Source organism: Hypanus sabinus, chromosome 9 (assembly GCF_030144855.1).
Source record: "Hypanus sabinus isolate sHypSab1 chromosome 9, sHypSab1.hap1, whole genome shotgun sequence".
Classification (NCBI taxonomy): domain Eukaryota; kingdom Metazoa; phylum Chordata; class Chondrichthyes; order Myliobatiformes; family Dasyatidae; genus Hypanus; species Hypanus sabinus.
In genome coordinates this window covers 113,399,428-113,425,019 of record NC_082714.1, presented here as the reverse complement: position 1 = coordinate 113,425,019, position 25,592 = coordinate 113,399,428, and the positions used below count along the sequence as shown (strand labels likewise).

The following is a 25,592-nucleotide window of genomic DNA, read 5'->3' as shown; positions in this document are numbered from 1 at the left end:
TAAACAATAAGGAACGTTTTTGAGTTGAAAATGGGATCTAAATCAATGATTCCTCAATCATGGATTCTGTTGTCAATTCAGCTTGAACATTTCTATGTTATGGTTATCACCAAATAATAACCACATTACCACATTAACAGTATTAAAATAACCATTCTAGTTAGCCCCCATCTGTCTATTACTCCAGCTGCACTGCACTGGAAATACTTCAAAACACTTTTTATAATGCTGTTTACATTGTAAATACATGATAGTGCATGTGTATTTATCTAAATTTTATCCCATATTTATGCTTTAACTTCTAACTAATTTTATATAATTCTTTATCCTCTATCATCATTGAATGTCACACCAACATACCACAACTGTTATGGTCCAGTCTGGGTCTTGATCCGGTCCGCGGACTCCGGACTCCGGGTCTTGTAGCCGTCCCTTCTTTCACCCTTAAGCCTAAATAGCATCATCTTGGATTAAGGAGGCGCACCTGATGCCTATCGGCTGGCAGGTGTATATAAGAGGCTCTGGGACTAAATCTAGTTGGGGGTTGTCCTGTTTACCCTATTCATTATGTTTGCCCTGATTTGGAGTACCCACTGTTAATCAACTAGTTCTGTGAGTCAGTCTTGGAGTCACCATGGACTGAGCTCCCTTCCTATAATTCACCTCTGTTGGGTAAGCAAGCTGGGCTGCCATTGCATGGTGGGGGCCTCTGAGACTTTGCTACCTGTTGGTTCTGATGGGTTATGCCCTGCATCCTGCCCAGGTGCCCTGTGACCAGCCCAGGCCCCTGTGCTCCTGCCTGGAAGGCTGGGCCTGCCCAGGGGGTTATCCTCCCAGCATTTCTTGTCCCATAGACCCATCGTTTAGCTTAGCCAAGATCCTGCCTTGCCATGAACTATCTCTGAACCCCAGGATCACCTTTGCATGCCATGGTCTCCCCATCTTGTTCTATCCTTTAGTTGTTCCTGTCCTGCCCTTAGTACTTCAGTGCCTGTGTCCTGCATTTGGGTCCAGTCTCATGTCCCCATGTGACAACAATGTATTCCTAAAACATATAACTATATAGTGAATAAAGTTGATCCTGAACCCTTAACTAAAACACAATTATAATGTACATAAAGTAAAAGTCATATGGGGACTAGGCCCTCTTCTCTTTTGTCGTCTGGGTTCCACTGAGTGGTGTGAATGAGGTGAGAAAACTCCTTTGATTAAATGTTATCCTCTCTCTGGGTTGCAGAAGTAGAGTACACATGCATATCTTGCTGCACCAGCCAGAGGAAATGTCTATATTGCACAGCAAAAACAGGCTAAAGGCTAGATTCAGTATCTCTGGAATGATTGAGAAGGGTTGGACTTGCTCCAACATTTAAACTATGGCAACAGTTTTATTTCAGATTAATAGAGACTGACCATACAGGTGTGATATGACACAAGGTATGGGTAGAGCATCTCTGATGATGCTCAACATTTTGAACTGAGCTCCTGTGTTAGACTGAGAGATGATTGCCAGTATATAGGAGTGAGAGGGAGACTGGCTGGTAACAGCTGGAGCAGCTAAAGGAATGGTGGTAGGTAGATGGAGCCAGGTGGGAGTGCACAGCCAAGACCAAAGAAACCCAGGTGTGCTAGCAGATGGAGCCATGTTGAAGATGGTGATAAGTGTGGATGATGAAGTGGTGAGAGGGATGGAAAAGATGAAAAAAGGGAGACTTTGGGTGGGCAGGTGGGAGTAAGAAAGGAACAGAGAATGGGTGAGAAGGTAAAAACGGAACCGTCAATGTCAATATCATTAAGCTGTAAACTACCCAAGTTCCCAACCTTTTTTATGCCATGGGCCCTTACTCATTAACTGAGGGGATCGTGGATCCCAGATTGGGAACCCTGTTCTAGTCTGTGTTTGGTCACAATGCAGCACCGGAGAAGGTTGAGAACAGACAGATCAGTATGGGAATTGAAATGACATGCACTTGGAAGCTTAAGACCAGAAGGCATAGGAGCAGAATTGGGCCATTCAGCACATTCAATCATAGTTCTTTTGTTTCTCCCTGTTGTCTCCATTCTCATGCCTTCTTCCGCTAATTGTTGATGCCCTTAAAAATCAGGGTGTTATCAACCTTCACTTTAACTGTACCAAATGACTTGGCCTCCGTAGCCATCTGTGGCAGTGAATTCCACAGATTCACTACCTCTGGCTAACGAAGTTCCTCCTCACCTCCGTTGTAAAGGGACATTGTTTTATTCCTGTGGTCCTGGACTCTCCTACTACTGGAAACATAATCTCCACGTCGACACAATTCAGGCCTTTCAGCACCCAGGTCTCAGTGAGATGTTTTTAATTCCATCGTACGGACCCAGAGTCATCAAACACTCCTCATATGTTAACTGTTTTATTCAGTAATCAGTCTCTCCAATGCCATCGCATCCTTACTGAGATACAGGCCTCAAAACTAATCACAATATTCCAAACATAGTCTGACCAATGCATTATAAAACCTCAGTAATGTTCCTTCTAGTCATCTCAAAATAAATGCTAACATTGTGTTTACCTTCCTTATGACTAACTCAACATGCTAGCTAACCTTGAGGGATCCCTGCACCTCTGACTTACGAACTCTCTTCCCATTTTGCAAACAGGCTATGACTTTATTCCTTCTCCCAAAGTGCATGACCATACACTTTCCTTACAATCTATTCTATCTGATGCTTCTTTGCTCATTCTCCTTCTAACCAATTCTTTCTTCAGACTCCCTGCTTCCTTGACAGTACCTGCTGCCCCCACCCTGATCATTGTATCATCTGAAAACTTGGCCACAAAACCATTAGATCAAGACCACTGGCTCAACATGGAGGCACCCTACTAAACAGCTGTTTTGTCCATGTTTAGTTTTACCAGTATAGAGGACCCTCATTGTGAGTGTCAAGTGCCATTGATCAGCTGGAAGGTGTGCATTGAATCTCTGCCTTACCTCAATGGGCTATCAAGGTCCCTCCATGGTGGTGAGGGAGGAGGTATAGAGAAAGGTTTTGCACTTCCCATGTTTCAAGGGGAAAATACCAGGGACTAGGAAGGGATGGGTGGGAAGAAAGCAGCGGACCACAGGCTCCTGGTTAGAATGAGTCCTGTGGAAAGCTGAAATAGGGGGAAGGCAAGAGGCAGCTGGTGATGAAATCCTGTTGGTGCTAGCGGAGGTGGCGAAGGTTGATATGTTGGATGCAGGTGCTGGAAGATGAAAACTGAGGACCAGGAAAGCTGTATTTCTGTTCTGTTTGGAGGAAGTGGGAACATTCAGGAAGTGGAGAAGATACGTGTGAGATCACCATTCCTTGGGGCAGAGAGGAAACAATGAGGAAGAAGGTGGACATTTTAGAAGTTTGGTAGAGCAAAGCCTCTTCTTGAGAAGAGTTATGGAGGAATCAGAGGACCTCAAGGAAGGGGTTGGCGTGGGAGGAGCTATGGTCAGTGTCATTGAAGGAGTCTGTAGGTTTATGGCAGACATTTGTGTTTAATTTGTCTCCTGAGATGAAGACAGCGATTCAGCAAAGGAAGAGAAGTACCAGAAATAGACCAAGTGAAGTAGAGGACAGGATGGAAGCTGGCAGTAAAGGTGCGGATGGCGCTGATGAATGCTGAGATAATTTATTCCTTTTACAAGCCCAGCATGATAGTTCTGCTATAATGACTACATGAATCTTGGATGACATGCATGTTTATATAGTTACCTCCCAGATGCTAAATAAAGTAGGTTCATTTAAGAGTGTAGATTCTTGATGGCTGATATCCCTGTGCTTCATGGACATGTTGATCTATATTTAAACCTTGGAACTGGAATTGGTTTATTATTGTCACATATACTGAGATCCAGTAAGAAGCTCAGTATGGTGGGGTGGAAGTTGAGGACCAGGAGAGTTCCATCCCTGTTCTGTCTGAAGGGAGGTGAGGCATGCAGGAAGTGGAGAGGTGTGTGAGGGCCTCATTCCAGAGAGAAAGCCACAAAGGATAAGGAGGATATACTATTCATACATCTGTATATTGCACTATTACTTTTTTAATGCATATTTTGTATTTTTTCATACCTCAATGCTTAAATTTTGCATTTTAAAGTATATATTTCTGATTTAACAACCTTGTAACAATAATTTCATTCAGGATAAATAAAGTTTTAGGTCCACCATACTATAGTCCTGCATGCTATTCATACAGATCAAATCATAACACAGTGCATTGAGAAAGAGTAAAGTAAAACAATTACCGAATGCAGAATAAAGCATTCAGAAAAAGTGCAGTGCAGGTAAACATTAAGGTGTAAGATCATAATGAGGTGGGTTATGAAGTCAAAAGTCCATCATATTGTACCAGGGAACCATTCAATAACCTTACAACAGAAGTTTTCCCTGAGCTTGGTGGAATGTGCTTTCAGGCTTTTGTATCTTCTCACAATGGAAAACGGATGAATGGGGTCTTCAATTATGCTGACTGCTTTATTTAACCTTAACAAAGATCTCCACTCCATTTAGAAAGTAATTGTGGCTACTTTTGAGTCTGGTTGCCACCTGAACTGTGGGATCTAATATAAATGGTTAATTTTATATGCAGATTGTTGATGTTTTCACTGTTTTAATGACATCGGTGGTTTGTTCTGTAGGAACGTGCCCCCCACTCCATTCACTGTGTACTGATATTGACAGATAAAGAAGCAACTCACAAGCTGGAGAAATATCCAGGAATATCCGTAAGTGTTCTCCATAAGAAGACTCTTAATTAAAATGATACTGATTTATTCTAGTTAGATTTGTTCTATCAGTATGTTATGCTTTCGCACTTCCATGTCAAACGCATGCTGGCCTTTACTCATGCAATAGATGCTATTGGTCTCACTGTGTATTGGTTGGCAAGGCATATTTGTCAGAGGGGAAAATTCTCCCATTTTATTCAAAACAAGGCTGAGTTGGTAGCATGAGCTTTTCAGCTCCAGCTTTTTCCAATCCACTGCACAGGTTGGAAAATGCTCTCGAGGGTAGTAAACTCAGCTAGTTCCGTCATGGGCACCACCTCCCCAACATTGAGAACATTTTCAAATGACAATGCATCAACAAGATGACACCCGTGTGTGCGTATAACATTTTGCATATATCCATGTGTGCACGTATATGTGTGCATATTTTTTCTTGTAATTCACAGTATTTTTATGTATTACACTAATGCTGCTGCAAAACAACAGATTTCATGGCATATAACAATGATAATAAACCTGATTCTGATTCTGTTTTTGGGATCAAGTTCCACTCCAGGGACCTAAACACAAAACTCCAAGACAAACACTGCAGGGCAGGTCTAGGGGTTATATTCTATAGGAGATAAAGGCCTAGACATTTCGTAGCAAAGTGATTATGATATTTCTGGGTTATTTTACACTAAGCTAGAAACTAAAATAGGTAATCATGAGCTTATTGGGCTCAATCATTTCCCACAAAGACATGTTGCTGTGAGGGGATAGATAACGTAGCTGCAAAATGTTTCTGTTACCCGGAATGTTGTACCTCACCAGGTTTTAGTAGTGCTGCCTGATTTATTTAAAGAGGAAGATCCCAGTGTTCCACTGACAACTTATTTCAGGTAGATCCACCCCTCCTCATTTACAAATCTGCTCTTCTTCACCTCCAGCCAATGATCTTGTCTCTTTTTTACTCTTTATACATCTGAAAAATCTATTTTGCTATCTTTTATATTATTGGCTAGCTAATTTTCATATTTCATCTTTTCTCTCCTTATTGCTTTGTTAGTTGCCTTGTGTAGCTTTTTAAAAGTTTCCCAAAGCTCTAATTTCCCACTCATTTTTCTATATCATATACCCTTTCTTTTGCTTTTATACTCTCTTTAACTTCCACTGTCAGCCATGGTTGCCTCATCCAAGAACAAGAATTCTTCTTGTTTGGGATGAACCAATTCTGAATTTTCTAAACTATTCCAAGAAACTCCAGCCATTGTGGCTCTACTGTCATCCCTGCTGGTGTCCCTTTCCAATCAACTTTTCCAGCTCCTTTCTCATGCCTTTGTAGTTACCTTTAATACTGTTACATCCATTTTAGCTGCTCCATCTCAAATTGCAGGGTGAAGGCTATTATATATAATTACTGCCTCCTAAGGGTTCCTTTACCTAAAGCTTTCAAATCAAATCCGGTTTAATATACAATACCAAATCCAGAATTGTCTTATCTGTCAACACGAGGAAATCTGCAGATGCTGGAAATTCGAACAACACACACAAAATGCTGGTGGAACACAGCAGGCCAGGCAGCATCTATAAGGAGAAGCACTGTCGATGTTTAGGGCCTAGACCCTTCGTCCTGAAGGGTTCTCTGGTTCTGAACACCAGCATTTTGTGTGTGTTGATTGTCTTATCCGTATTGGGTTGAACCACAAGCTGCTGCAAAAAGCCATCTCATAGGCATTCTACAAATTCCCTCTCTTTGGATGTAGCACCAACCAGATTTTCCCAATCTACTTACATATTGATATCCCCCATGATTATCACAACATTGCCCCTTTTACATGTCTTTTCTATCTCCTATTGCAATTTGTACCCCACATACTGGCAACTGTTCAAAACCTGTATATAACTCATAACAGGGCCTTTTTATCCTTGCAGTTTCTCAACTCTACCCATAAGTATTCTACATCGAAGGATTTGACTTAATTTTTACCAGCAAAGCCACCCCACCCCTTCTGCCCTCTTGCCTGTCCTTTCAACACAATGTGTGTCTTCGGATGTTAATCTCCCACTTATGCTCTTTCAACCACTAATCTGCAATGCCCACAACATCACACTTGACAATTTCTGCTACAAGATTATGTACCTTGTTTCATATCCTGCATGCATTCAAATATAACTCTTTCAGTCCTTTATTCACTGCCTCTTTTCAATTTTGTCTCCCTGTTAACTGAAGTTAATTTCTTATCCCTTTCTGAAGTTCTTGTCATATTCTTTATTCCATAGAGATCTCCTTCACTTTTCTTTCCTTTTACTTTGTTCATACTTTTCTAAGCAGTTGAATCCCCCCCATTATTTAGTTAAAAGCCCTATTTCACAGCCATAGTTTTGTGATTTGCCAGTGCCCTTGTCCCAAAATGGTTCCATTGGAACAGCTCCCTACTTCCCCAATACTAGTGCTGATGTTCCCCAAATTCAAAGCCATTTCTCCCACACCAGTCTTTCAGCTATACATTTAACTCTAACCTTACTAGAGACTAACATTGTCGGGTAAGAATCCAGAGCTCTTTCCTTTGCACTTTAATTTAGTCCCTCCCTGCTTAAATTCCCTCTGCAAAACCTCTTCCTTGTTCTTCCTACATCGTTGGTACGCACATGGACCATAACAACTGGATCTTTCCCCTCCCACTCCAAATTCCTCTGCAGATCAGATGAGATGTTGCAAGCGTGTAACACGACTTTTGGGGCTCTCGATCCTTGTGACAGAGAGCTGTTTCTATTCCCCTGACTATACTATCTCCAATTACAACTAATTATTTCATCTCTCACCCTCTTGAATGACTTCTTGGACCATGGTGCCATGATTGAATTGCTGATGCTTCCCACATTCCCCTGTCTCATCTTCACAGGGGGGGAATAATCTGAGAATTGTTGTGCAAGCTCATGGGCTGAGGCGCCTCCACCACCAACTCTTGGACCCCTCTGCCTGCATCACTTGCAGTTACACCCTTTTCTTCCTCAACCACAGGCTAAATTTAAAGTAGTTAATCTAATGGGTGTGACTCCCTCCTGAAACACAGCGTCCCGGTAACTGTCCCCCTCCCTGATGCAGCACTGTATTTGAAGCTTTAACTTCAGGTCATTAGTTTTGAACCTGAGTTCCTCAAGCAACCAAGGGTTGCAGCGAATGTGGTTACCAGGAACCACAATGGGATCCTAAACAGCTCCTACATTGTGCAGGTACAAATCATCACCTGATCCAGCATCCCTATTTTATTTATTTTGTTGTAACTTAACATCCTTTTAGTTGTCTATTACATATTTTTAAAAAAGCTTTTTTTTAACCTGTTATTCACCTGTGCCCCTTTGCCAAAAACCACTCAAGCTCAAGCTTTAGACCTCAGATCCTAGACTCCTACACTGCCCCAATCTCAGAATCCATGCTCTACTTAAGTTTAACTATTTTTTATTAACCCTTGCTTTTTAAATCTGGAGCTACTCTTGACAAATAATGGCACCCACAATCTCAAACCCAGTAGGAAGTCCTACAGATTTTGCTTTCTTGTTAAATCTGTCTCTACTTGCGACAAATGAGATCTAAAACTCAACAGGAAAGGGAATGGATACTGGTGTGACTTTTCACTGAACTTTGAAAGTGTCAAGTAAATGGATCTTAAAGAATCATTGAATTATTATGGTACAGAAGAAGGCCATTAAGCCCACTCAAGTCTGTCTAGCATCTGTTGGAGAAAACTGCTGCTAACTGAAAAATGGTGAAAACTGTTTTCCTACCTTCTCTTCATGGATCTGTGCAATGGTATCAGTCTGATAGATTAAAGAAATCATTTCAAATATAAGGCAGTTGTGTTCTGCAATACTATGCCAGCGGTTGAATGGATAACAAATTGTAAAATGCATGTTGTATTTTTTCTTTAAACAGCTGGAAATTTTGACATCCTTGAAAACACTGCATAAGTTCATTGACAGCCATCAACTGACAGAAAGCCTAGAGGGGACTTTCCCTTACAGTCACTCGGAATGGATTCAGTTTCGTATGGTGAGTAATGGGTCTCACATCTTTGAGAAAGATCACTGAAAACAGCAATATACATTGGGCTGCATTTCAGCTCAAAGCCTCATAGACGCACATTAATACTGTAAATACCTTTTCTTCCGATGGAAATTGGACAGACAACAGTGAATTGCACAGGAGGTATTTGTGTTTGCTCTTATTCAAGTGTGTTATCTGGCATTTATTGAGGCAAGGCCCTTACCTGGTGTTGGTCTGCGCATGTTCAGAAGTTGTCCAGTCTGAATGATGCACAGGCTGCTTTATTATTAGTGTGGTAATGAGTCAAGTGTATGAAAGAAGGATGGCCTGTAATGACACAGTTGAAAGTGTTTGGACCTTGGTGGCATCTCTGAAGAGCTTTTGGAATGATACATGGAAGTTGTGATAACTGACCTTCCAAAGCCACAGCAATGTTTCCATCAGAGGTGACTATGGTTTGATTCTTGGGCAGGGAGTTTCCCTCTGGACAGAGTGCACATTTAACCTTTATTATATTATTTAGAAGTACAGCCTTGTTGTTTTCAACAACCATTGCAGAACACCATGGCCTTGCTCCCACCTAAATCTCATTCAGCTCAACCTAGCAGTAGATCTTCTGGATGTGAGTCAGATGATCTGAACTTGGTACATCATTCAGATTGATTTCCCAAGCAATACTGAGGAAGACATGTAATATCTGAGAGTTGCCACTCAGCCAGAGATTAAATTGAACACTCAGACAAGTGAGAGATTAAGCTGATGACTTTTCTACAGAATGTAAAGGGAGACAATATTTTATTTAGATATACATCATGATAACGGGCTCTTCCAGCCCAATTACACCCGTGTGACCTATTAACCCATATGTCATTGGAATATGGGAGGAAACCAGAGCACCCAGAGGAAACCCACACAGTCATGGGGAAAACATACAAACTCTTTATAGACAGCCATGGAATTGAACCCATATTGCTGGTGCCGTAGCAGCCTTAGACTAGCCAGTACATTACTGAGCAGCCCCTAACAAATTAAATTTATTGAATGTAAAAATTAACATGTAAAAGACATTTAGGCAAGTAGACAGATACAAGGTGTTTTGAGAGTTATGGAAAAAGACTGGAGAATGAGACTAGCTTGGTGAACACCATGGTTAGCATTGGTGAGTTGGGCTGAAGAGCCTGCATCCAAGCTTGTATTATTTTAGAACGGTGAGTTAGAGATTTATAAGGGACATCAGAAGCAGCTTCTTCACTCAGTGATTTGGAATGAACTGCCAGAAATAAAGGTTGAGGTGTGTATATAAACAACATTTAAAAGCACGCTAAATATGTCCATGTGGTATAAAGGTATCAGCACCAGTCTTTGAGGCAAATGGTCCCGGGTTCAAATCCAGCCAGGCCCTTGCACGCTTTCCATCCATGCTGGGTTAAGCATTGAGCTAGTGACTTGGCCTCGTAAAAAAACAGACAAATGCTAAGGAAATATCAAAAAATGACACCCAATGCATCACAAGAAGAAGATGAGTCCATGGATTGGAGATGTTTAGAGGGCTATGGGCCAACCACAGTCCGATGGAACCAGCTCACTGGGCAATACAGTCAGCATGGATGAGTTGGGCCAAAAGGCCTGTTTCCATGCTGTGACCAGGCAGTTAGCCATGAGAGCTTGGGGAGTTCTCTTGATACTCTGATCAGCTCTTCCTATCCTTTCACTCCTCCATTAGGGGAGTCCTCAAGAAGAATCTTCAGCCTCAAGCTTCAACTGTCTTTCTCCTTCTATGGATGCTGCCAGACTTCCTGTGCATTTCCAGCATTTTTGTTTTTTAAGACCGAACATACAGCACATGACCAGACCCTTTGGCTCTCAGTCTTGTGCTAAGCCAATTACAGTAGTAATCAAATGTGCAGCTAAATCAATTCTCTCTGCCTACACAATGTTCATCTCCTTCCATTTCCTGCGCATCCACGTGCCTATCTAAGAGCAGCTATCATATTCGCCTCCACCACCTCCCCAGGCAGTGCATTCCAGGTTTCATCTCAGGTTTCTAGCATCTGCAGTTTTTTTTTATTGATCTTCCATATAGGGTTAACAGGCATGGATTACACAGGTGGCATGAAGTGGCTATACAATGCATTTCAACTATATTTAATAAGAATTTCTTGGAAGCTAGGTACTCACATAGTTACCGAGGATAAGGAGGACATCAACTGACATCATTGTTACCTCCACTAAGGTTTTGTGAGTTATGTGTGGCTCTCTGTAAAACAATCTAGTCGGTCCATTTCTGTCTTCCTTTCCTCACACCTTGAAATTAAATCCCTCAATTTCCAGCTTTCTTTCCATCTTTGCTTTCACCACTCCATTTCCAGGTCATTACCCGGAACTTATCTGTTGAATGTGGTGGACAGGCTGTGTTGGTGCCAGAATGGCCGGTGATGCATGCAGGCTGCCTCCAGCACATCCTTAGCTTGTGTTAACACAAACAATATATTTCACTGTATGTTTCAATCTACATATGATAAATAAATAAAGCTGAATGTGAAATAAATTTTACCACTTGTAGTTTTCAAACTACTTCATGTTCTCTCCATATTTTTATTCCAAAATTACCTACTTGCCTTCCTAAATTCCTCCACTATCAGGCAATGGCCTTCTTTTAAAGTCCTTTATTTAAGGCTTGTCATAGTCTTGTCCGCCTCTGTCAAAACATCCTTGCCTACAAAGTGAACAACCTCAGTCTCTCCAACATGACACTGCAGCTAAAACCTTTCAAACACATAACTCTTCTGGTAGATGGCCACAGCTAAGCATAATATTCCAGATAACATACACAAAGTGCTAAAGGAACTCAGCAAGCCAGGCAGCATCTGCCTGCTGAGATCCTCCGGCATTTTATGTGTGTTGGTTGGATTTCCAGCATTTGCAGATTTTGTCGTGTTTATAATATTCCAGGTCTTGCCTCACTGGAGCTTCATAAAGATTCCACATTACTTTCATCTCTATTTATGAAGCCTGCAGTCTGCAATGCTTCAGCTTCAGCTTTCAAATATTACTGTGCATGCATCATTAAGTGTCTTGTTCCTGTGCCCTGTTAATGACTATGTCATTAAACCTATGTTATCTCCCACCTCTCTTACCCACCCCTCATCAGGTAGAAGATATAAAAGCCTGAAAGAATGTACCACCATGTTTAAGGACAGCCATTCTGCTGTTATAAGATTATTGAATCGTTCCCCTGTACAATAAAATGGACTCTTGACCTCACCATCTATATTATTATGGCCTTGCACCATGTTGTCTACCTGTACTGCACTTTCTCTGTAGTTGCTGTTCCTTACTCTGCATTCTGTATTGGTTTCCATTGAGACCTCAAAACACTATGTAATAGATGGGTCTGCAAAATAAGCTTTTCACTCTACCTTGATACTGGTGACAACTCCAATTCCAATTCTACCAAAATATGTCATTTCACATTTCTCTGCATTAAATTCAATCTGCCATTTAACTACCCATTCAGTCGGTGTATCCATGTTTTGTTACAGTCACTAAATCACTTTCACAGTTTGCCAAACCTCCAGTTTAGCTTCATTAGGAAGGTCTGAAGTTTTAAAGTTCAAAGTCAAGTTCATTGACATAAGCACAAGTAAGTGTATGCGCAGGTGCTCTGAAGATGCTCAGCAGCATCACAGCCACATAGCCTCATACAAGCAACATTCTCAGGAGAAAAATAAATTAAATGTAATTGTGCTGAAAGATGTGTTCTTGCATTAAACCATCCATTCAAGTCTACTTTCCCAATAATTGTCACTTTTACCACTCCTGTCACTTGAGTCCTGTGTCCTCATGAAAAATCCAAATGTAATATGTTGATGCAAAAGCTATTATTTATTCAACACACTGACGCTCATTCTCACAAGGCCTTTAATAACAAATGGAAATTCAGCAATCTTTTGCATCACAAGGTGAACTATAACTTTACAGTATTGAGACTAAACTATGATATTGCCAAGTGTTCCAATTACACTGCACTAAATGCAACAGTGTGCATGAATAAATATTTATTGAATAAACTAACTGCAGGGCAATGATTTAATGGACCTCTTGAGTAACGTACCCTAGTGCCAAAATCTTCAGGACAACAGTGGCCCATGTCACCGTTCCATCATGTTGAGCTCTCAACAATCAGTTTGAGTAAACATTTCCCAGAAAATACATCACCATGGGTTTTTCCACCATAAATCATACTGAAAATCTTTAAGTTTTTTTTTGCAGAAAGGAGTCAAACGATGTGGAACAGGAAGTAAAGGTGAAGGTTAGGGATGGAAGCAAAGACGTGCATGGATTTAATGCATAAATTATTAGTGTGGGAAATAGTTTTAAATGAGTTTGCAGAACTACAGGATATTCATCTCCTGTTTATACTGTTGATGACAGCTTGACAACAACTTTTCACTAAAAGTGAAAATCTGCAGATGCTGGAAATCTGAGCAACACACAAAATTCTGGAGGAACTCAGCAGGCCATGCAGCATCTATGCAGTCCTGCCGTAGGACCTCAGCCTGAAACATTGACTGCACTCTTTTCCATAGATGCTGCCTGGCCTGCTGAGCTCCTCCAGCATTTTCTGTGTGTTAAAAACAGCTTTTCCAATTTTTCTAGTGTTAGCTATTTATTTTTATTTTACTTTGCTACTAGCAGTAGTTAACCTCACTCAGAAAGACAGAAATGCTGAAACATCTACCTTTTTTCATATTCATGTATTCAGAAGAAAAGTTAGCATCAAATTGTTGTTTGAGGAACTGAAGCTGAATCCACTGAACCTCCAAGACCCATCATGTGGCATCAATGTCTTTTTGATCATCCCTGGTGTTTGTTGTATTATGGTTGCCACAGTGAAAAATTGTCCCAAACGTTGATTACTTGATTATGTTAGTTTTTCTAAATAGAAAATCTTCAACAATTAACAATTTTTTTAAAAATAGCAGCTTCTCTAACATCTGTCTTCAAATAGTTTGGTCCAATTTCATTTTCTTCACTCCCAATTAAATACAGTGATCCTGTAGGTTGGTACTATTGGAATAGTTGAATAATTACACTTCCTTAATTATTTTCCCATTCAACTACAAACCTTTGACCTTCACGAGTTAAGCTTTTCCATTTCAATAGTTTTTCTCTCCAAAAACAATTTATTGCAATTGTTTGGTAAGCAACCAAGTTTTAACTCAATATCCCCATGGTGGTGTGAGCAATGCATTTAAATGTCCAACAATGAAGCAATCATTCACCCAAGCTCTCTTGCTATCTGAGAGTTTACTTTCAACATAGATCAGCACAATAAAATTCCAAGAGCACTCTTGGAATCTTGCTTAGTAATTCACCCTTGTCTGTGACATTGCCCCTATCCTGAGACACACACTCCCTTAATGCTAACCAAACTCTGATCCAGTCGATGTGGGTATCACAGAGCAGTGAGGCAGCAAACAAGAGTGAGTGCTTCTAGTGTATCATTGTAAGTTCATTAACTTTGGCTAACGTCAGCTAAGTTTATTTGCTGTGGATTTACCTCACAAGCTCACTAAACTGCTGCAAGGGAAGTAACTTACAAGATATTCTGCTGAAATCTTGGCTCAAATTCATACTGTGGACTCAAAAATAAACAAAATCCCATGGTAAGGGACTGGAATTCAAAAACTGATCCTTTATTGCAATCAGAATTAGGATTACAATTTGGTTTATTGACACTGGCTTAAGTTGTGAAATTTGTTGATTTGCAGCAGAAGTACAGTAACATGAACTATAAATTATAATCATATATATCTAAAATAAAATAAGTAGTGCAGAAAGAGTACATTAGATTCAGATTTACTTATCACATGCACATGTATGTACATTGAGACATACAGTGTTAACAACCAACACACCCAAGGATGTGCTGGAGGCAGCCTGCAAGTGTCACCACACATTCCTGTGCCAACATGGCATGCCCACAGTGTTCCTGAATGACACAACCTTCAACAATAACACCAACAGTAAACAGGACAAAGACATGCCCCTTTCCAATCCTTCTCGCTCTTCCAGCCACCCACCCAGCATACACCCAGACAGGCTACTTATGGGCCTCCAATCCTTGCCCCCGAGCTCTCAGACTCGCTGACATCAGGTCTCTGATTTTGGACTTCACCCTCGACTTCACCATGGATCCTTCATTCTCAACTTCGAGATTTCCAACCCCAATGACTTGGGCCCTCGTGACTCCATTGGACCACCATGATGCCTTCGGGCCTCTAGTTTTGATCTTTGACCTTCTGGCTTCTACCTGTGGACTCACTGTGCTGCGGGATTCATCTTTTTGCTTTGCCCTATGGGACTTTGCTGCAACTGTGGTGGTCTGTATCCCTAGCAAACTTTTCTGTCCCTCCCCTTTCTTCACTGTTCCTTGGATCAGCTGTGATGAGCAAGCCTTCACCACTCATTCCCCTGCGCAAACACCAGCGTCGCTCATTCTCTCCTGGTCTCCACCCCATCATTTCACTCTTTCTATCGCTCTCCCTTCCTGCAGTTTCAACCATGTTTGATTTCTGTTCTCTCTGGTGTTGTAGAGGATAGGCCTGGCCCGTCTATTGCACAACATACCAGTCAGCTAGACATTGACACTACCTGTCAGCATTCTTCCAAGCAACTACTTTTAATCACAGATCTATCAGGCAGTGCTCAGTGCAGAATGTCCTGCAGACACCACGGGACAGGGGCACTACAGAGAATGTGGGTTTGTTCCCTGAGCAAACAGTCCAAATCATCTGGCAGAATGCCTCATCACCAGATCTCACCAACAAGCACCGAGACATTGCTTTGCTAGTAGTGGTAAGCGCCTGGCACTCAGATCCTTTCTGGGTGACCAACTCGTCACAAAACTCACTGCGCTCAGGACATCTGCATTGACGGTCACCCACCTCCATGACAACCGTGGTTTTGCTAAGAGGCTGCGAGGACAGATGCAAGGGTCCAAGTTCCAGTTCACTCCCAGCGGCCAATGTGGGGGCACACACCGAGACAGGCATCTAGCGCTGCTGGAAAATCGTCAGCTTGGCGAAGCACGCTCTTTGGTCTGCACGAAGCTTGTTGATCTTCCAGCACAGCGAGATGTCCGTGAGGGAAAGCTGGCGCGGTCCAGGCCGCAAGAATGCGTGCTGAGGGATGCACTGAGGCTCGGTGTAGCCAATGCTAATACTCTGTGGGAAGGACAACTGTCTGGGCTCCTTCCACTACCTGTTGTGGAGTGGGGTGGGGCTGCATGGTGAGTCAGATGGGGAAATACCTCGTACACTGAAAAGATGGATCATCCCAGGGGGCCTCATGAGGGGTAATGGTATTGTGGTTTTAAAAAACACTACTGAATGTAATGAGCATGAATGTAAATGTTTTGCACATTTCTTCTCTTGTATATAATTTTTATTATGAATAACTTTTACTTTTGAAATATGAGAAGGAGTTTCTGACCTCCCCATTCTTGAGGCCCTCGGTTGGTCAGGGTTGACCATGGATGTTGCGTCCCAGCTGCATACATGTTAAGCAAGCTGGTATGCAAGCCAGGGCAGTACGATATGGAGTCCAAGCTGTTGCCCATGTAGCAAGCTCCCACCACCCTCCCCCCTCCACGCAGCTGATGAATCCAAAGAAATGGCAGAGACCGATACAGTTTGACACCAGCTGTGTTGTAGGAGTTGTTCATCAGCATTGAACTTGACATAGGCTGGTCTTAGGGACTCAAGCTCTGGAGTTTTCCTTGGGGTTTACTCCTGAAGCGTTTCCCCCTGAGAGGGTGTAGCCGCAAAGCAACGAAAGCTTGAGATAAAACTTTTTGTTCTGCTTGATGAGCTGCCAAGCACAGCTGATGAGCCTCATCTGTCCAAAGCAGCTGGTTTTAAGGCACCAGTAACCTGCCTTTGCCCTTTCTCCAATCAGTAGAAATGGTTCTGCCGAGTTTAATAGCTTAGCTGCACATGAAGGCCAGGAGCTGGATTTGGTCATGACCGCCTATTTGAGCTGCAGGAGACTGGGAGCATTTAACAGTTAACAGGAGCTAATCCCCACTACCACCCCCAGCTATAACACCCTTAAGGACCCTCCCTATGAGTTCTGATGAAAGAACATGGTCTCCAAGTGTTGACTGTGTTTCTTTCCCTGCAGATGCCACCCGAAGTTTGTCTTCATTTTCTACATCCACTGCAAACTTGCAGCATCTGAAATCATCTTCTCTTCATTGACTGTAATTATTTTTGATGTTTCAGAAACTTGAGTCATTTATTACAAACTGCAGGGAGGCTTCCAATCTATTACTTGACACCATCAGAATGTTCGAATTTAATAAACCCAGCCACAGCACACAGGTAAGTGGCCAAATAGTAAAATAAAACACACTTTCCTGCAGCAGTGAGGAGAGAGGGAATACGTCAGTGATATAAATGCAAAGTACAAAAGGCAGACTTGTTAGGGAATAGATTATAGATGAAAATTATCTGCATCAATTACTTAGATGGAGTTGGCCGAAAAATTCACAAAATGAATAAACACTTTTCAGGCTTCCAGCCAGGTACAGGTATCGATTTTAACTGATGTTTCAGTGACAAGCTCTGCCATCTTCTTCAGGGATGATGTCTGGGCATGTCTAGGTATTTACACCCCCATTGTCCATCCCTCCTCAGTGTTTAGTCTTCATCTAATCAGTTCTTACAATCTAATTCCAATCCTTACTTAGAGTGAGACCTTCTTCTTTGTTAAAATTCTTTTCCTCTCATTTTATTTCAATGGCTTCCTTCACCTATGCAGTCCCAAAAGCCATGGGCATGGCACAGTAGCTTTTTGCTGTCGAAGTTTTGGCTAGAAAACCTATATACTTTTTTTCTTCTCTGTTCTCTTTGTTTGTTCCTTTGTGCAGTTAAATTGTTATGATTTTAGCTTGCCCTCTAATCCAGACAGCAACTCAGTAAACCTATTCTCCACCCTCTACAAAGTACCAATGTAAAGTACTCTTTTAGGACCTCATTCACATAATTTAGGACCTCTAAGCACATGCAGCCTTCTTTATCCTTAAGTACTCCTTATCTCTACCCTGATTATCCACTTGCCCTTGATTATGTATAGAAAGCCTTGGGACTGTCTTTAATCCTATATCCAAAGGACTTTTCATGTTCCTCATGCCTCTTGCAATTCTCTTCTTGAGTTCTTTTCCACCTTTGTTATAATCTTCAAGTGCCCTGTTTGATTTCAGCTTCCGAAGTATGCATGCCTTTTTCCTTCTTGACTAAGTTCACCACCTTTCTCCATATCTAAGATTCCCTTACCTTGCTGTCCTTGTTCTCCATTCTTACTAGAACATACCTGTCCGGTTCTCTGTGCAGTTGGTCTTTAAACTCCTTCTGCATGTCAGATGTGGACTTGCCCAGAAACATCTGTTGCCAATTAACTCTTCATTGTTCCTGCCTAATACCTGCCTCAATTTAATACTTGACCACAAGGTCCATTTTTAATGTTATCTATAGCTATCTTAAAATTTATGAAGTTCTGGTCACCATTCCCTCCTTTTCTCCCAATGAATGGTCATTCACTTGGCCAGGCTCATTACAAATCACCAGGAACAGAATGCCCCTCCTCTCTATACACTAATTAAGAAATCTTCCAGGTTACACCTAACAAATTCTGCTGCATCTAATTCTAATTGCAAGAACTAAGAACTAGTCTAGATCGGGGAAGCTGAAGTCACCTATGACAAAACATCTATTGCTTCTACACTTTTCCATAATTTGCCTGGGTGATGTGGTGGGGTAGATGGGAGGAAGGGTTTTGGGAAAGGAATCTATATAGGGGATAATGTGTGGTGGGACAATGGGTGTGTGGGATGGGGTGTGGGGATATGGTGGTTGTGTGTATGGGAGATGGTCCCATATGTGTGTATGAAAGGATGAATATGGTGGTATAAGGTGTGTGGGAGATGTGTGTTGGGAGGGGCTGTGTGAGGTGGGATTGTGGAAGGAGTGTGGGTGGGGTGAGAATGAAGTATGCATGAATGATGGGAATCACTTACAGTTTCATCCAAGTTTTTAATATTGTGAACCTCTGTTGCACCAGACAGCACAATGACCACTGATGCCAATCCAAAACTGCCTGATTGATCCTGTCCCTCGGCTCTCTGATTGTTTGTCATTGCCCTTCCAGCCGACACACTATCCTGAACCCACGCACTCCTACCTTATGGAGTAATCTTTTATACTACACTTTATTGAAAGCCTTCTGGAAATCCAAACATTCTTAGCAGCTCACAGAATGGGGTATCTCTGGGATTAGCTAGTCTGGATGTAAATTCCATGTGTCAAAGTCTTTAATATTTGGAGCTGCTTCCTTCCTATATTGACTATTTTGTTTTTGCCTTTACCTGAAGGAAGTCACTAACTGCATCCACAACCACAAGCTGACCATGCAGAAAGTTTTGCAAGATGCCCGACTGGTCAATTTGCAACTGGAAGGTGGAGCAATTCTTGCCAGGCTCAAGAAAGAGGAAACTCGATTCAGTTCTTCTGAGGACTACAGGTGGGGATACAAATCTGTTTGATTTGAACATGTTATTAGTGTTACTGCATGTCACTTTGCATCTCCCTTTTTCCAAATGTTCTGACCTTTGGCTGGGATTGCTGGTGTTATATGGGACAGATTTCCTGGCCTTTCCTGGACATAAGAAGAACTGCCTGGGCTTCACACGAGGAGGAGTTGAGCCTGCAGTTTTAGTAAGCCATGACTGAGCATTACAGTACGGGGACATGAGGATTTTAGTTTTGAAGTCCAGCTTAGAAAGATTGATCGAGGAGGCTCACCAGAAAGGAATGGTGGAAAGGTGACGGACTCATGACAGTCTGTGACCTGCAGAGGGTTCAGACACCATCAGAACATGTAAGAAGGTGAGGTATCCCAGTCTCAGAAATCCAAGAATAGAGGCTTCTCTGTGCTCTTCACGTCAGTTCTTCAGTAAGGACTACACTCTGTGGCTATTTTATTAGATACTACCTGTATCTAATAAAATAGCCAGAGTGTATGTTTGTGGTCTTCTGCTGCTGTAGCACATCCATTTCATGGTTTGATGTGTTGTACATTCAGCTGTGCACTTCTGCACATCACTGCTGTAATGCATGGTTATTTGAGGTTACTGTTGCCTTCCTGTCAGCTTGGACCAGTCTGGCCATTCTCCTCTGACCTTTCTCATTAGCAAGGTGCTTTCATCCACAGAACTGCGCCGCACTGGATGGCTTTTGGTTTTGCACCATTCTGTGTAACTGTATAGTCTGTTGTGCATTAAAATCCCAGGAGATCAGCAGTCTCTGAGATACTCAAACCTCCCCATCTGGCACCAATAACCTTCCATGGTCAAAGTCACTTAGATCACATTTGTCCCCGTTATGATGTTTGGTCTGAGCAATAACTGAACCTCTTGACCGTATCTTTTATGCATTGAGTTGCTGCCACATGATTGGCTGATTAGATATTTGAATTAAACAAGCAGGTACACGTTTACCTAATAAAGTGGCCACCGAGTGTATAGCATAAAAAGAGACAACTCCACTCACTGTGTCCATAGTACAGTGATCTGACGTCCCATACCACCATTCTTTCCCCAGACCCTGCAGTGTGTTCCCTCAAGTGGCCATCAAACTTCCAATTGAGGCTTGATTGATACTGCGCCATTACATTCCAAATCCTCCATTTTCCCCTCACTTCTCTCTTTGGCATCAGAATTTGGTTTATTATCATTGACATGAATCATAAAATGTGTTGTTTTGCAGCAGCAGTAGAGTGCAAGACATTAAAAAATTGCTACTTTACAAAAACAAAAAGACGAATCATGAGATAGCGTTCATGGACCATCGAGAAACCTGATGACGGAGGGGAAGAAATTGTTCCTAAAGCTTTATGTGTGGGTCTTCAGGTTCCTGTGACTCCTCTCTGAGGGCAGTAACAAAAAGAGGCATGACCTGGATGGTAAGGGTCTTTAATAATGGATGCTTCCATATTGAGGCACCACCTCTTCAAGGTGTTCTCAATGGTGGGAAGGTTTTTGCCCATGATGAATTTAACTGAGGCTACACCCTCTGCAGCTTCTTTCAATCCAGTGCATTGGAGGCTCCATCCCAGGTGGTGATGCAACTAGTCAGAATGATATCCTCATACATTTGTAGAAATCTGCAAGAGTATTTGTTGGCATACCAAATCCCTTCAAACTCCTAACAAAGTAGAGCTATGGATATGTCTTCTTCATGATTGCATCCAAGTGTTGGGCCCAGATTAGATCTTCTGAAATGCTGACATTCAGGAACTCTCCCTTTCCACCACTGACAACTCAGTGAGGATTAGTATGCATTCTCCTGTCTTCCCCTTCCTGAAGACCCCCATCAATTTTCATTGGCCTCATTGACACTGAGGGCAAGCCTTTTGTTGCAACACCACTCAAGCAGACATTCTATCTCACTCCTGAAATGCCACCTCAATGCCATCTTAGATTCAAGTGGTCATCAGCGAATTCATAGATGGTGTTTGAGCTGTGCCTGGTCTCTGAATCAATGACAAATGTGGATCAGCTTGGACCGGTTGGGTCGAATCCTTGCTATATTGTTCAATTTATCATATTCAACTGGCTTCCCTCCATTTACCACATCAACTGAGTCTTGAAGCAGCAGTATCAGGTGTCCTGTCAAATTCTTTTGCTTTACGATAAGCAACGCCAACTCTACATTCGAACTTTGCAGCTGAATTTCTTCAACTGTGGACATCCTTTGGTATTTGTACCCTTTTGTTGCAGCTTATTGGTCATGTATATAATGGCATGGTGGATAATTATGACTGGTGACCTTTTAAAAATTTTTGTATTTGCAGAGACGCCATTGATTTGGTAACACCTCTCTACAACATGGTGGAAGAAAATGTCCACACTCTGGTGATGAGGTCCAATCAATGTCTGCAACATTTGGAGTTCTTGAAGAATCTGAGGACACTCGAGGACAAAATTAAACAGGTTGAAGATAAACTGAAACACTTTCAATCTGAAATGTTAACTATGTTTCTCTTTCCAAGGAGGCTGCCTGCCTTGATGAGTGTTTCCAGCATTTTCTGTTTTCAGTTGGTTTTTGGCCATTCAGCAGCAATGAGTGAGGACATGTTTCTTGTTTGTCACTCAGTCAGGTTTGTTAAGTTTACCAGCATTAAAATCAAATGCGAGTTTATTGTCTCATGCATGAAAAACTTACTTGCAGCAGCATTTCAGGCACACAGCACCATATAAGCAGTATTCACAAGAAAAACAAATTATTAAACAAAATTAGCAAACACAATTAGAACAAACAATATTTTTATATGAGTTGATCGAAGTGGTCATAGTGTTGCTAAACTATGTTGATCAGGTTTGGGATAGTTGGTTCAAGAAACAATGGCTGAAGGGAAGTATCTATTCATGATCCTGGTGGTGTAAGATCTTGCCCAATAGTACTTGTCAGAAGGTGGCACGGACTGTATGGTGCAGGTTTTTGATGGTGGATTTGACTCTCTTGTGATAGTACCTCCTGTAAATACGACTGCTGGTGGGGAGGTATGTACCCATGATGCATAGTTCACTACTCCCTGCCACCTCTTTGAAGAAGATAGACAATGGATGATGTGTAAGGAATTCTCATTTTATTGGTTGTTTTTAAGTGTCTCATGTTTCAGCCAGCAAGAGAGGGGACTTTAGTTCACTTTAATGGAGGTGGGGAGAGGGAGGGTGGTGAAACATGAGGCAATGGATCCTGGGGGTAAAAAACAATGAATGTAGAGGAACAGGGCAACCATAGTCCTGAAACTTGTAGCACTCCTCCAGCTCTAATCCCACCCAGACTATTGCTCAGGAGTTTACAACAGTCCAGATAATGATAAAGAATAGTTTTATTTGTCATGACATACATCAAAATTATACAGTGGGATGGGTTGTTGGCATTAGATCAAATCAGCAAGGATTGTGTGGAGCAGGCTGCAAGTATCACCATGCTTCTGACACCAATGTAGCATACTCATAACCCACAAACCACAACCATATGTGAGAGAGAACTGGAGTACGACTGAATCCAGTGGATTTTTCCTGGAATCGCTGGCATCTTATAATTACATAGAGCTCCAAATGTAATTATACATCACAAATTGGGAAACGTAGACTATGCACACACAACCTATTTATATCAGCTGGCGTGTCTAAACCGCCATTGCATAATGTTTATGTAGACTCAAGTTCAGAGATCATTTACAGCCTTTTTCCATGAATCAAGTTGCAGAGTTAATTTTCAAAGGTAAGTGTGTAATTGCTGGAACATGAAACAGAAAATTGCAACAGCTCTCTTTCGGATTCTAAAGGTACTTCTGTAACTTACACTTATAATTCTAGTAACATTGACCTGATGTTGACTTAAGATGCATATTCAGTCTGATCTTGCTTTGTTGGAGAATTGGTTTATCACCTTCTCTTTATTCCTTCTTCAGCAAAACAACTGGCTGCTTTGCACCGGTGAACCGTACCTGCAGAACTCAGCCACAAATGCAGATTCACTCAAAGTGATACAACAGGAGCAGAAGAAGTTCAGTGAATTCTTTGCACAGGCCACAGTAAGTCATGTTCGTTCCACCTATATGTTTTAATTAGGTAGTTAGCCCACAATATCTGCGCTGAATACAATGCCAATCGGAACTACAGTTGAAGTCAGAAGTTTACATACACCTTAGCCAAATACATTTAAACTCAGTTTTTCACAATTCCTGACATTTAATCCTAGAAAACATCCCCTGTCTTAGGTCAGTTAGGATCACTACTTTATTTTAAGAATGTGAAATGGCAATGGTAAACTTCTGACTTCAACTGTGAATCCCTTCTGCCATACACGTGACCCATGTACTTCCATTCACCACACATCTATGCATTAATCTAAAAGCCATTATACCTGCTTCTACCACCCCCCTCCCCCCCAGCAGCCTGTTCCAGACACCCACCACTCTCTGTGTGGAAAACAAAACCAGCCCCCATGTGAGCAGGTGGCTGCCAGTATTGTGGTGTGGTTGGTGCTGCCACACTGTAATTAGTCATGCCGTCACAAAGGAGGAGCAATGGTATCTCCAATTTCCTAGTAGTTTCTGTAGATTCAGCAGGTCACCAAAAGCTTTGGCAAACTTCTATAGATACCCATTGGAGAGTATTTTAACTGGCCGCATCATGGTCTGGTATGGAATACCAGTGCACGGGAATGAAGAACTTGACATGAAAGTGGTGGATACAGCCCAGTCCATAACAGACAAAGCCTTCCTCACAATCGACCATACTTACATAGAGTGCTCCCACAAGAAAGCAGCATCCATCATCAAAGACCCACCACCATCCAGGGCATGCTCTCTTCTCACTGCTATCATCAGGCAGAGAATACAGGAAGGACCCTTAACTCCCACACTACCAGGTTCAGGAACAGCGATTACCCTACAAATACCAGACTCTTGAACCTGCATGGATAGCTTCACTCAGCACAACTCTGAACTGAATCTACAAGCCACAGGTGAGAGCTGAGTGGGGACCAAAAGCCGGTGGGCTGCCCCAGAATGGATATGACAAGCCCCTTCACCAGAGGTGCTACCCTTCCCTGGTCACCCCACACCCTTCCTGTGTATGACATCAATAATATCAACAGAACAAAAGAAATGATCAGAATGTGCAGTTTATTACCCTTGTGTTAAAGTGGGAGGAGTCAGCATTCATCCACATGTTGTCTGGATGATCTGATCCGGCAATTCAGCAGAGTCTTTGGATGGGTTTCTAGTTGCATCTTAATCACAGGCAGTCTGCTTACGATGAGTGGGTAAATTATTGATATTTGCATGAAGGGTATTGAGAAGATAGATAAAAATGTAACCACGGCACTAAACATGATTACATTTGATACCTCTTGACCTCTTGGTCAAATATTCCACGTGACATTTTATCATGTCGATTTACACCTTGGTAAAGCACCTTGGTTAAGAAGGCGTAAGCCAGGTTAACTAAACCCAAAGAAATAATATTAAAAGGTTCCACCTGCAGAGGGATGAAAACGAGGATTATCGATTTTAAAAAATAGAACTTGAAGAATAAAGCTCTATGTGAGGGCAGGGCTGATGCAGGGCAGACGAGGAGAAAAACACAGCAACAATTAGAAGCTGAAGATATGAACTGTTAAGAGAGGAATTAGTGGTGAGTATCATTACCCCACTAACTTGAAAACCTCAGGGTGAAACCCTGGAGGAGAGATAATAGCGATAAAAAGATTTATTGAAGCTACGGCTATATCACGCAGCAGCTATAATGAGACAATATTGACAGAGACCAGTGTCCAAGATCCCTACTGTGTAGTTGGGAATTAGTTCTGAAAAAGAGATTTGGTCAAGTTTTGGTATAAGTTTGTGAACTGCCTTTCCGTGGATGATCAACTATTTCATCCAAAGAACGAAGAGACAAGATGGCGAGCCACCCAAGATGAAGAACGAGCGTGGGAACAAAATGTGTAATGACGCAGAGGATTTAATACGGTTGGATGTATAAGTTTACTTTCATTTAAAGAATCTGAATTTGATTTTCTGCAAGAACTGATTATTTTTGTAAAGATCTTGATAAATTACTGAATGAGATTTACTTTGTTTAAAAGTTGTGATGTTGGAGAATTGTCTTGAAAGCAGTTAAACTGGGTATATATAATTTTTTTGAATTTTAATTTAAATTTGTAGACCTACTGCCCGGAACTGAAACTGAAATT

General features: G+C 41.8%; 1 protein-coding gene across 4 annotated transcripts in view; it reads left to right on the top strand.

The window, feature by feature from the left end:
- LOC132399738 (pleckstrin homology domain-containing family G member 4B-like) overlaps positions 1-25,592 on the top strand; it is a 223,190-nt gene that overhangs the window by 141,378 nt on the left and 56,220 nt on the right. For all 4 annotated transcript variants that reach the window (XR_009514053.1, XM_059980440.1, XM_059980439.1 and 1 more), the window contains exons 7-12: positions 4,644-4,730; positions 8,650-8,766; positions 17,049-17,147; positions 19,196-19,344; positions 21,676-21,814; positions 23,305-23,427. Coding sequence is in view for 3 of the 4 variants with exons in the window: in XM_059980440.1 (XP_059836423.1) it covers positions 4,644-4,730; positions 8,650-8,766; positions 17,049-17,147; positions 19,196-19,344; positions 21,676-21,814; positions 23,305-23,427 (714 nt within the window). In the remaining variant the exon portion in view is untranslated. The remainder of the gene's footprint in view (positions 1-4,643; positions 4,731-8,649; positions 8,767-17,048; positions 17,148-19,195; positions 19,345-21,675; positions 21,815-23,304; positions 23,428-25,592) is intronic.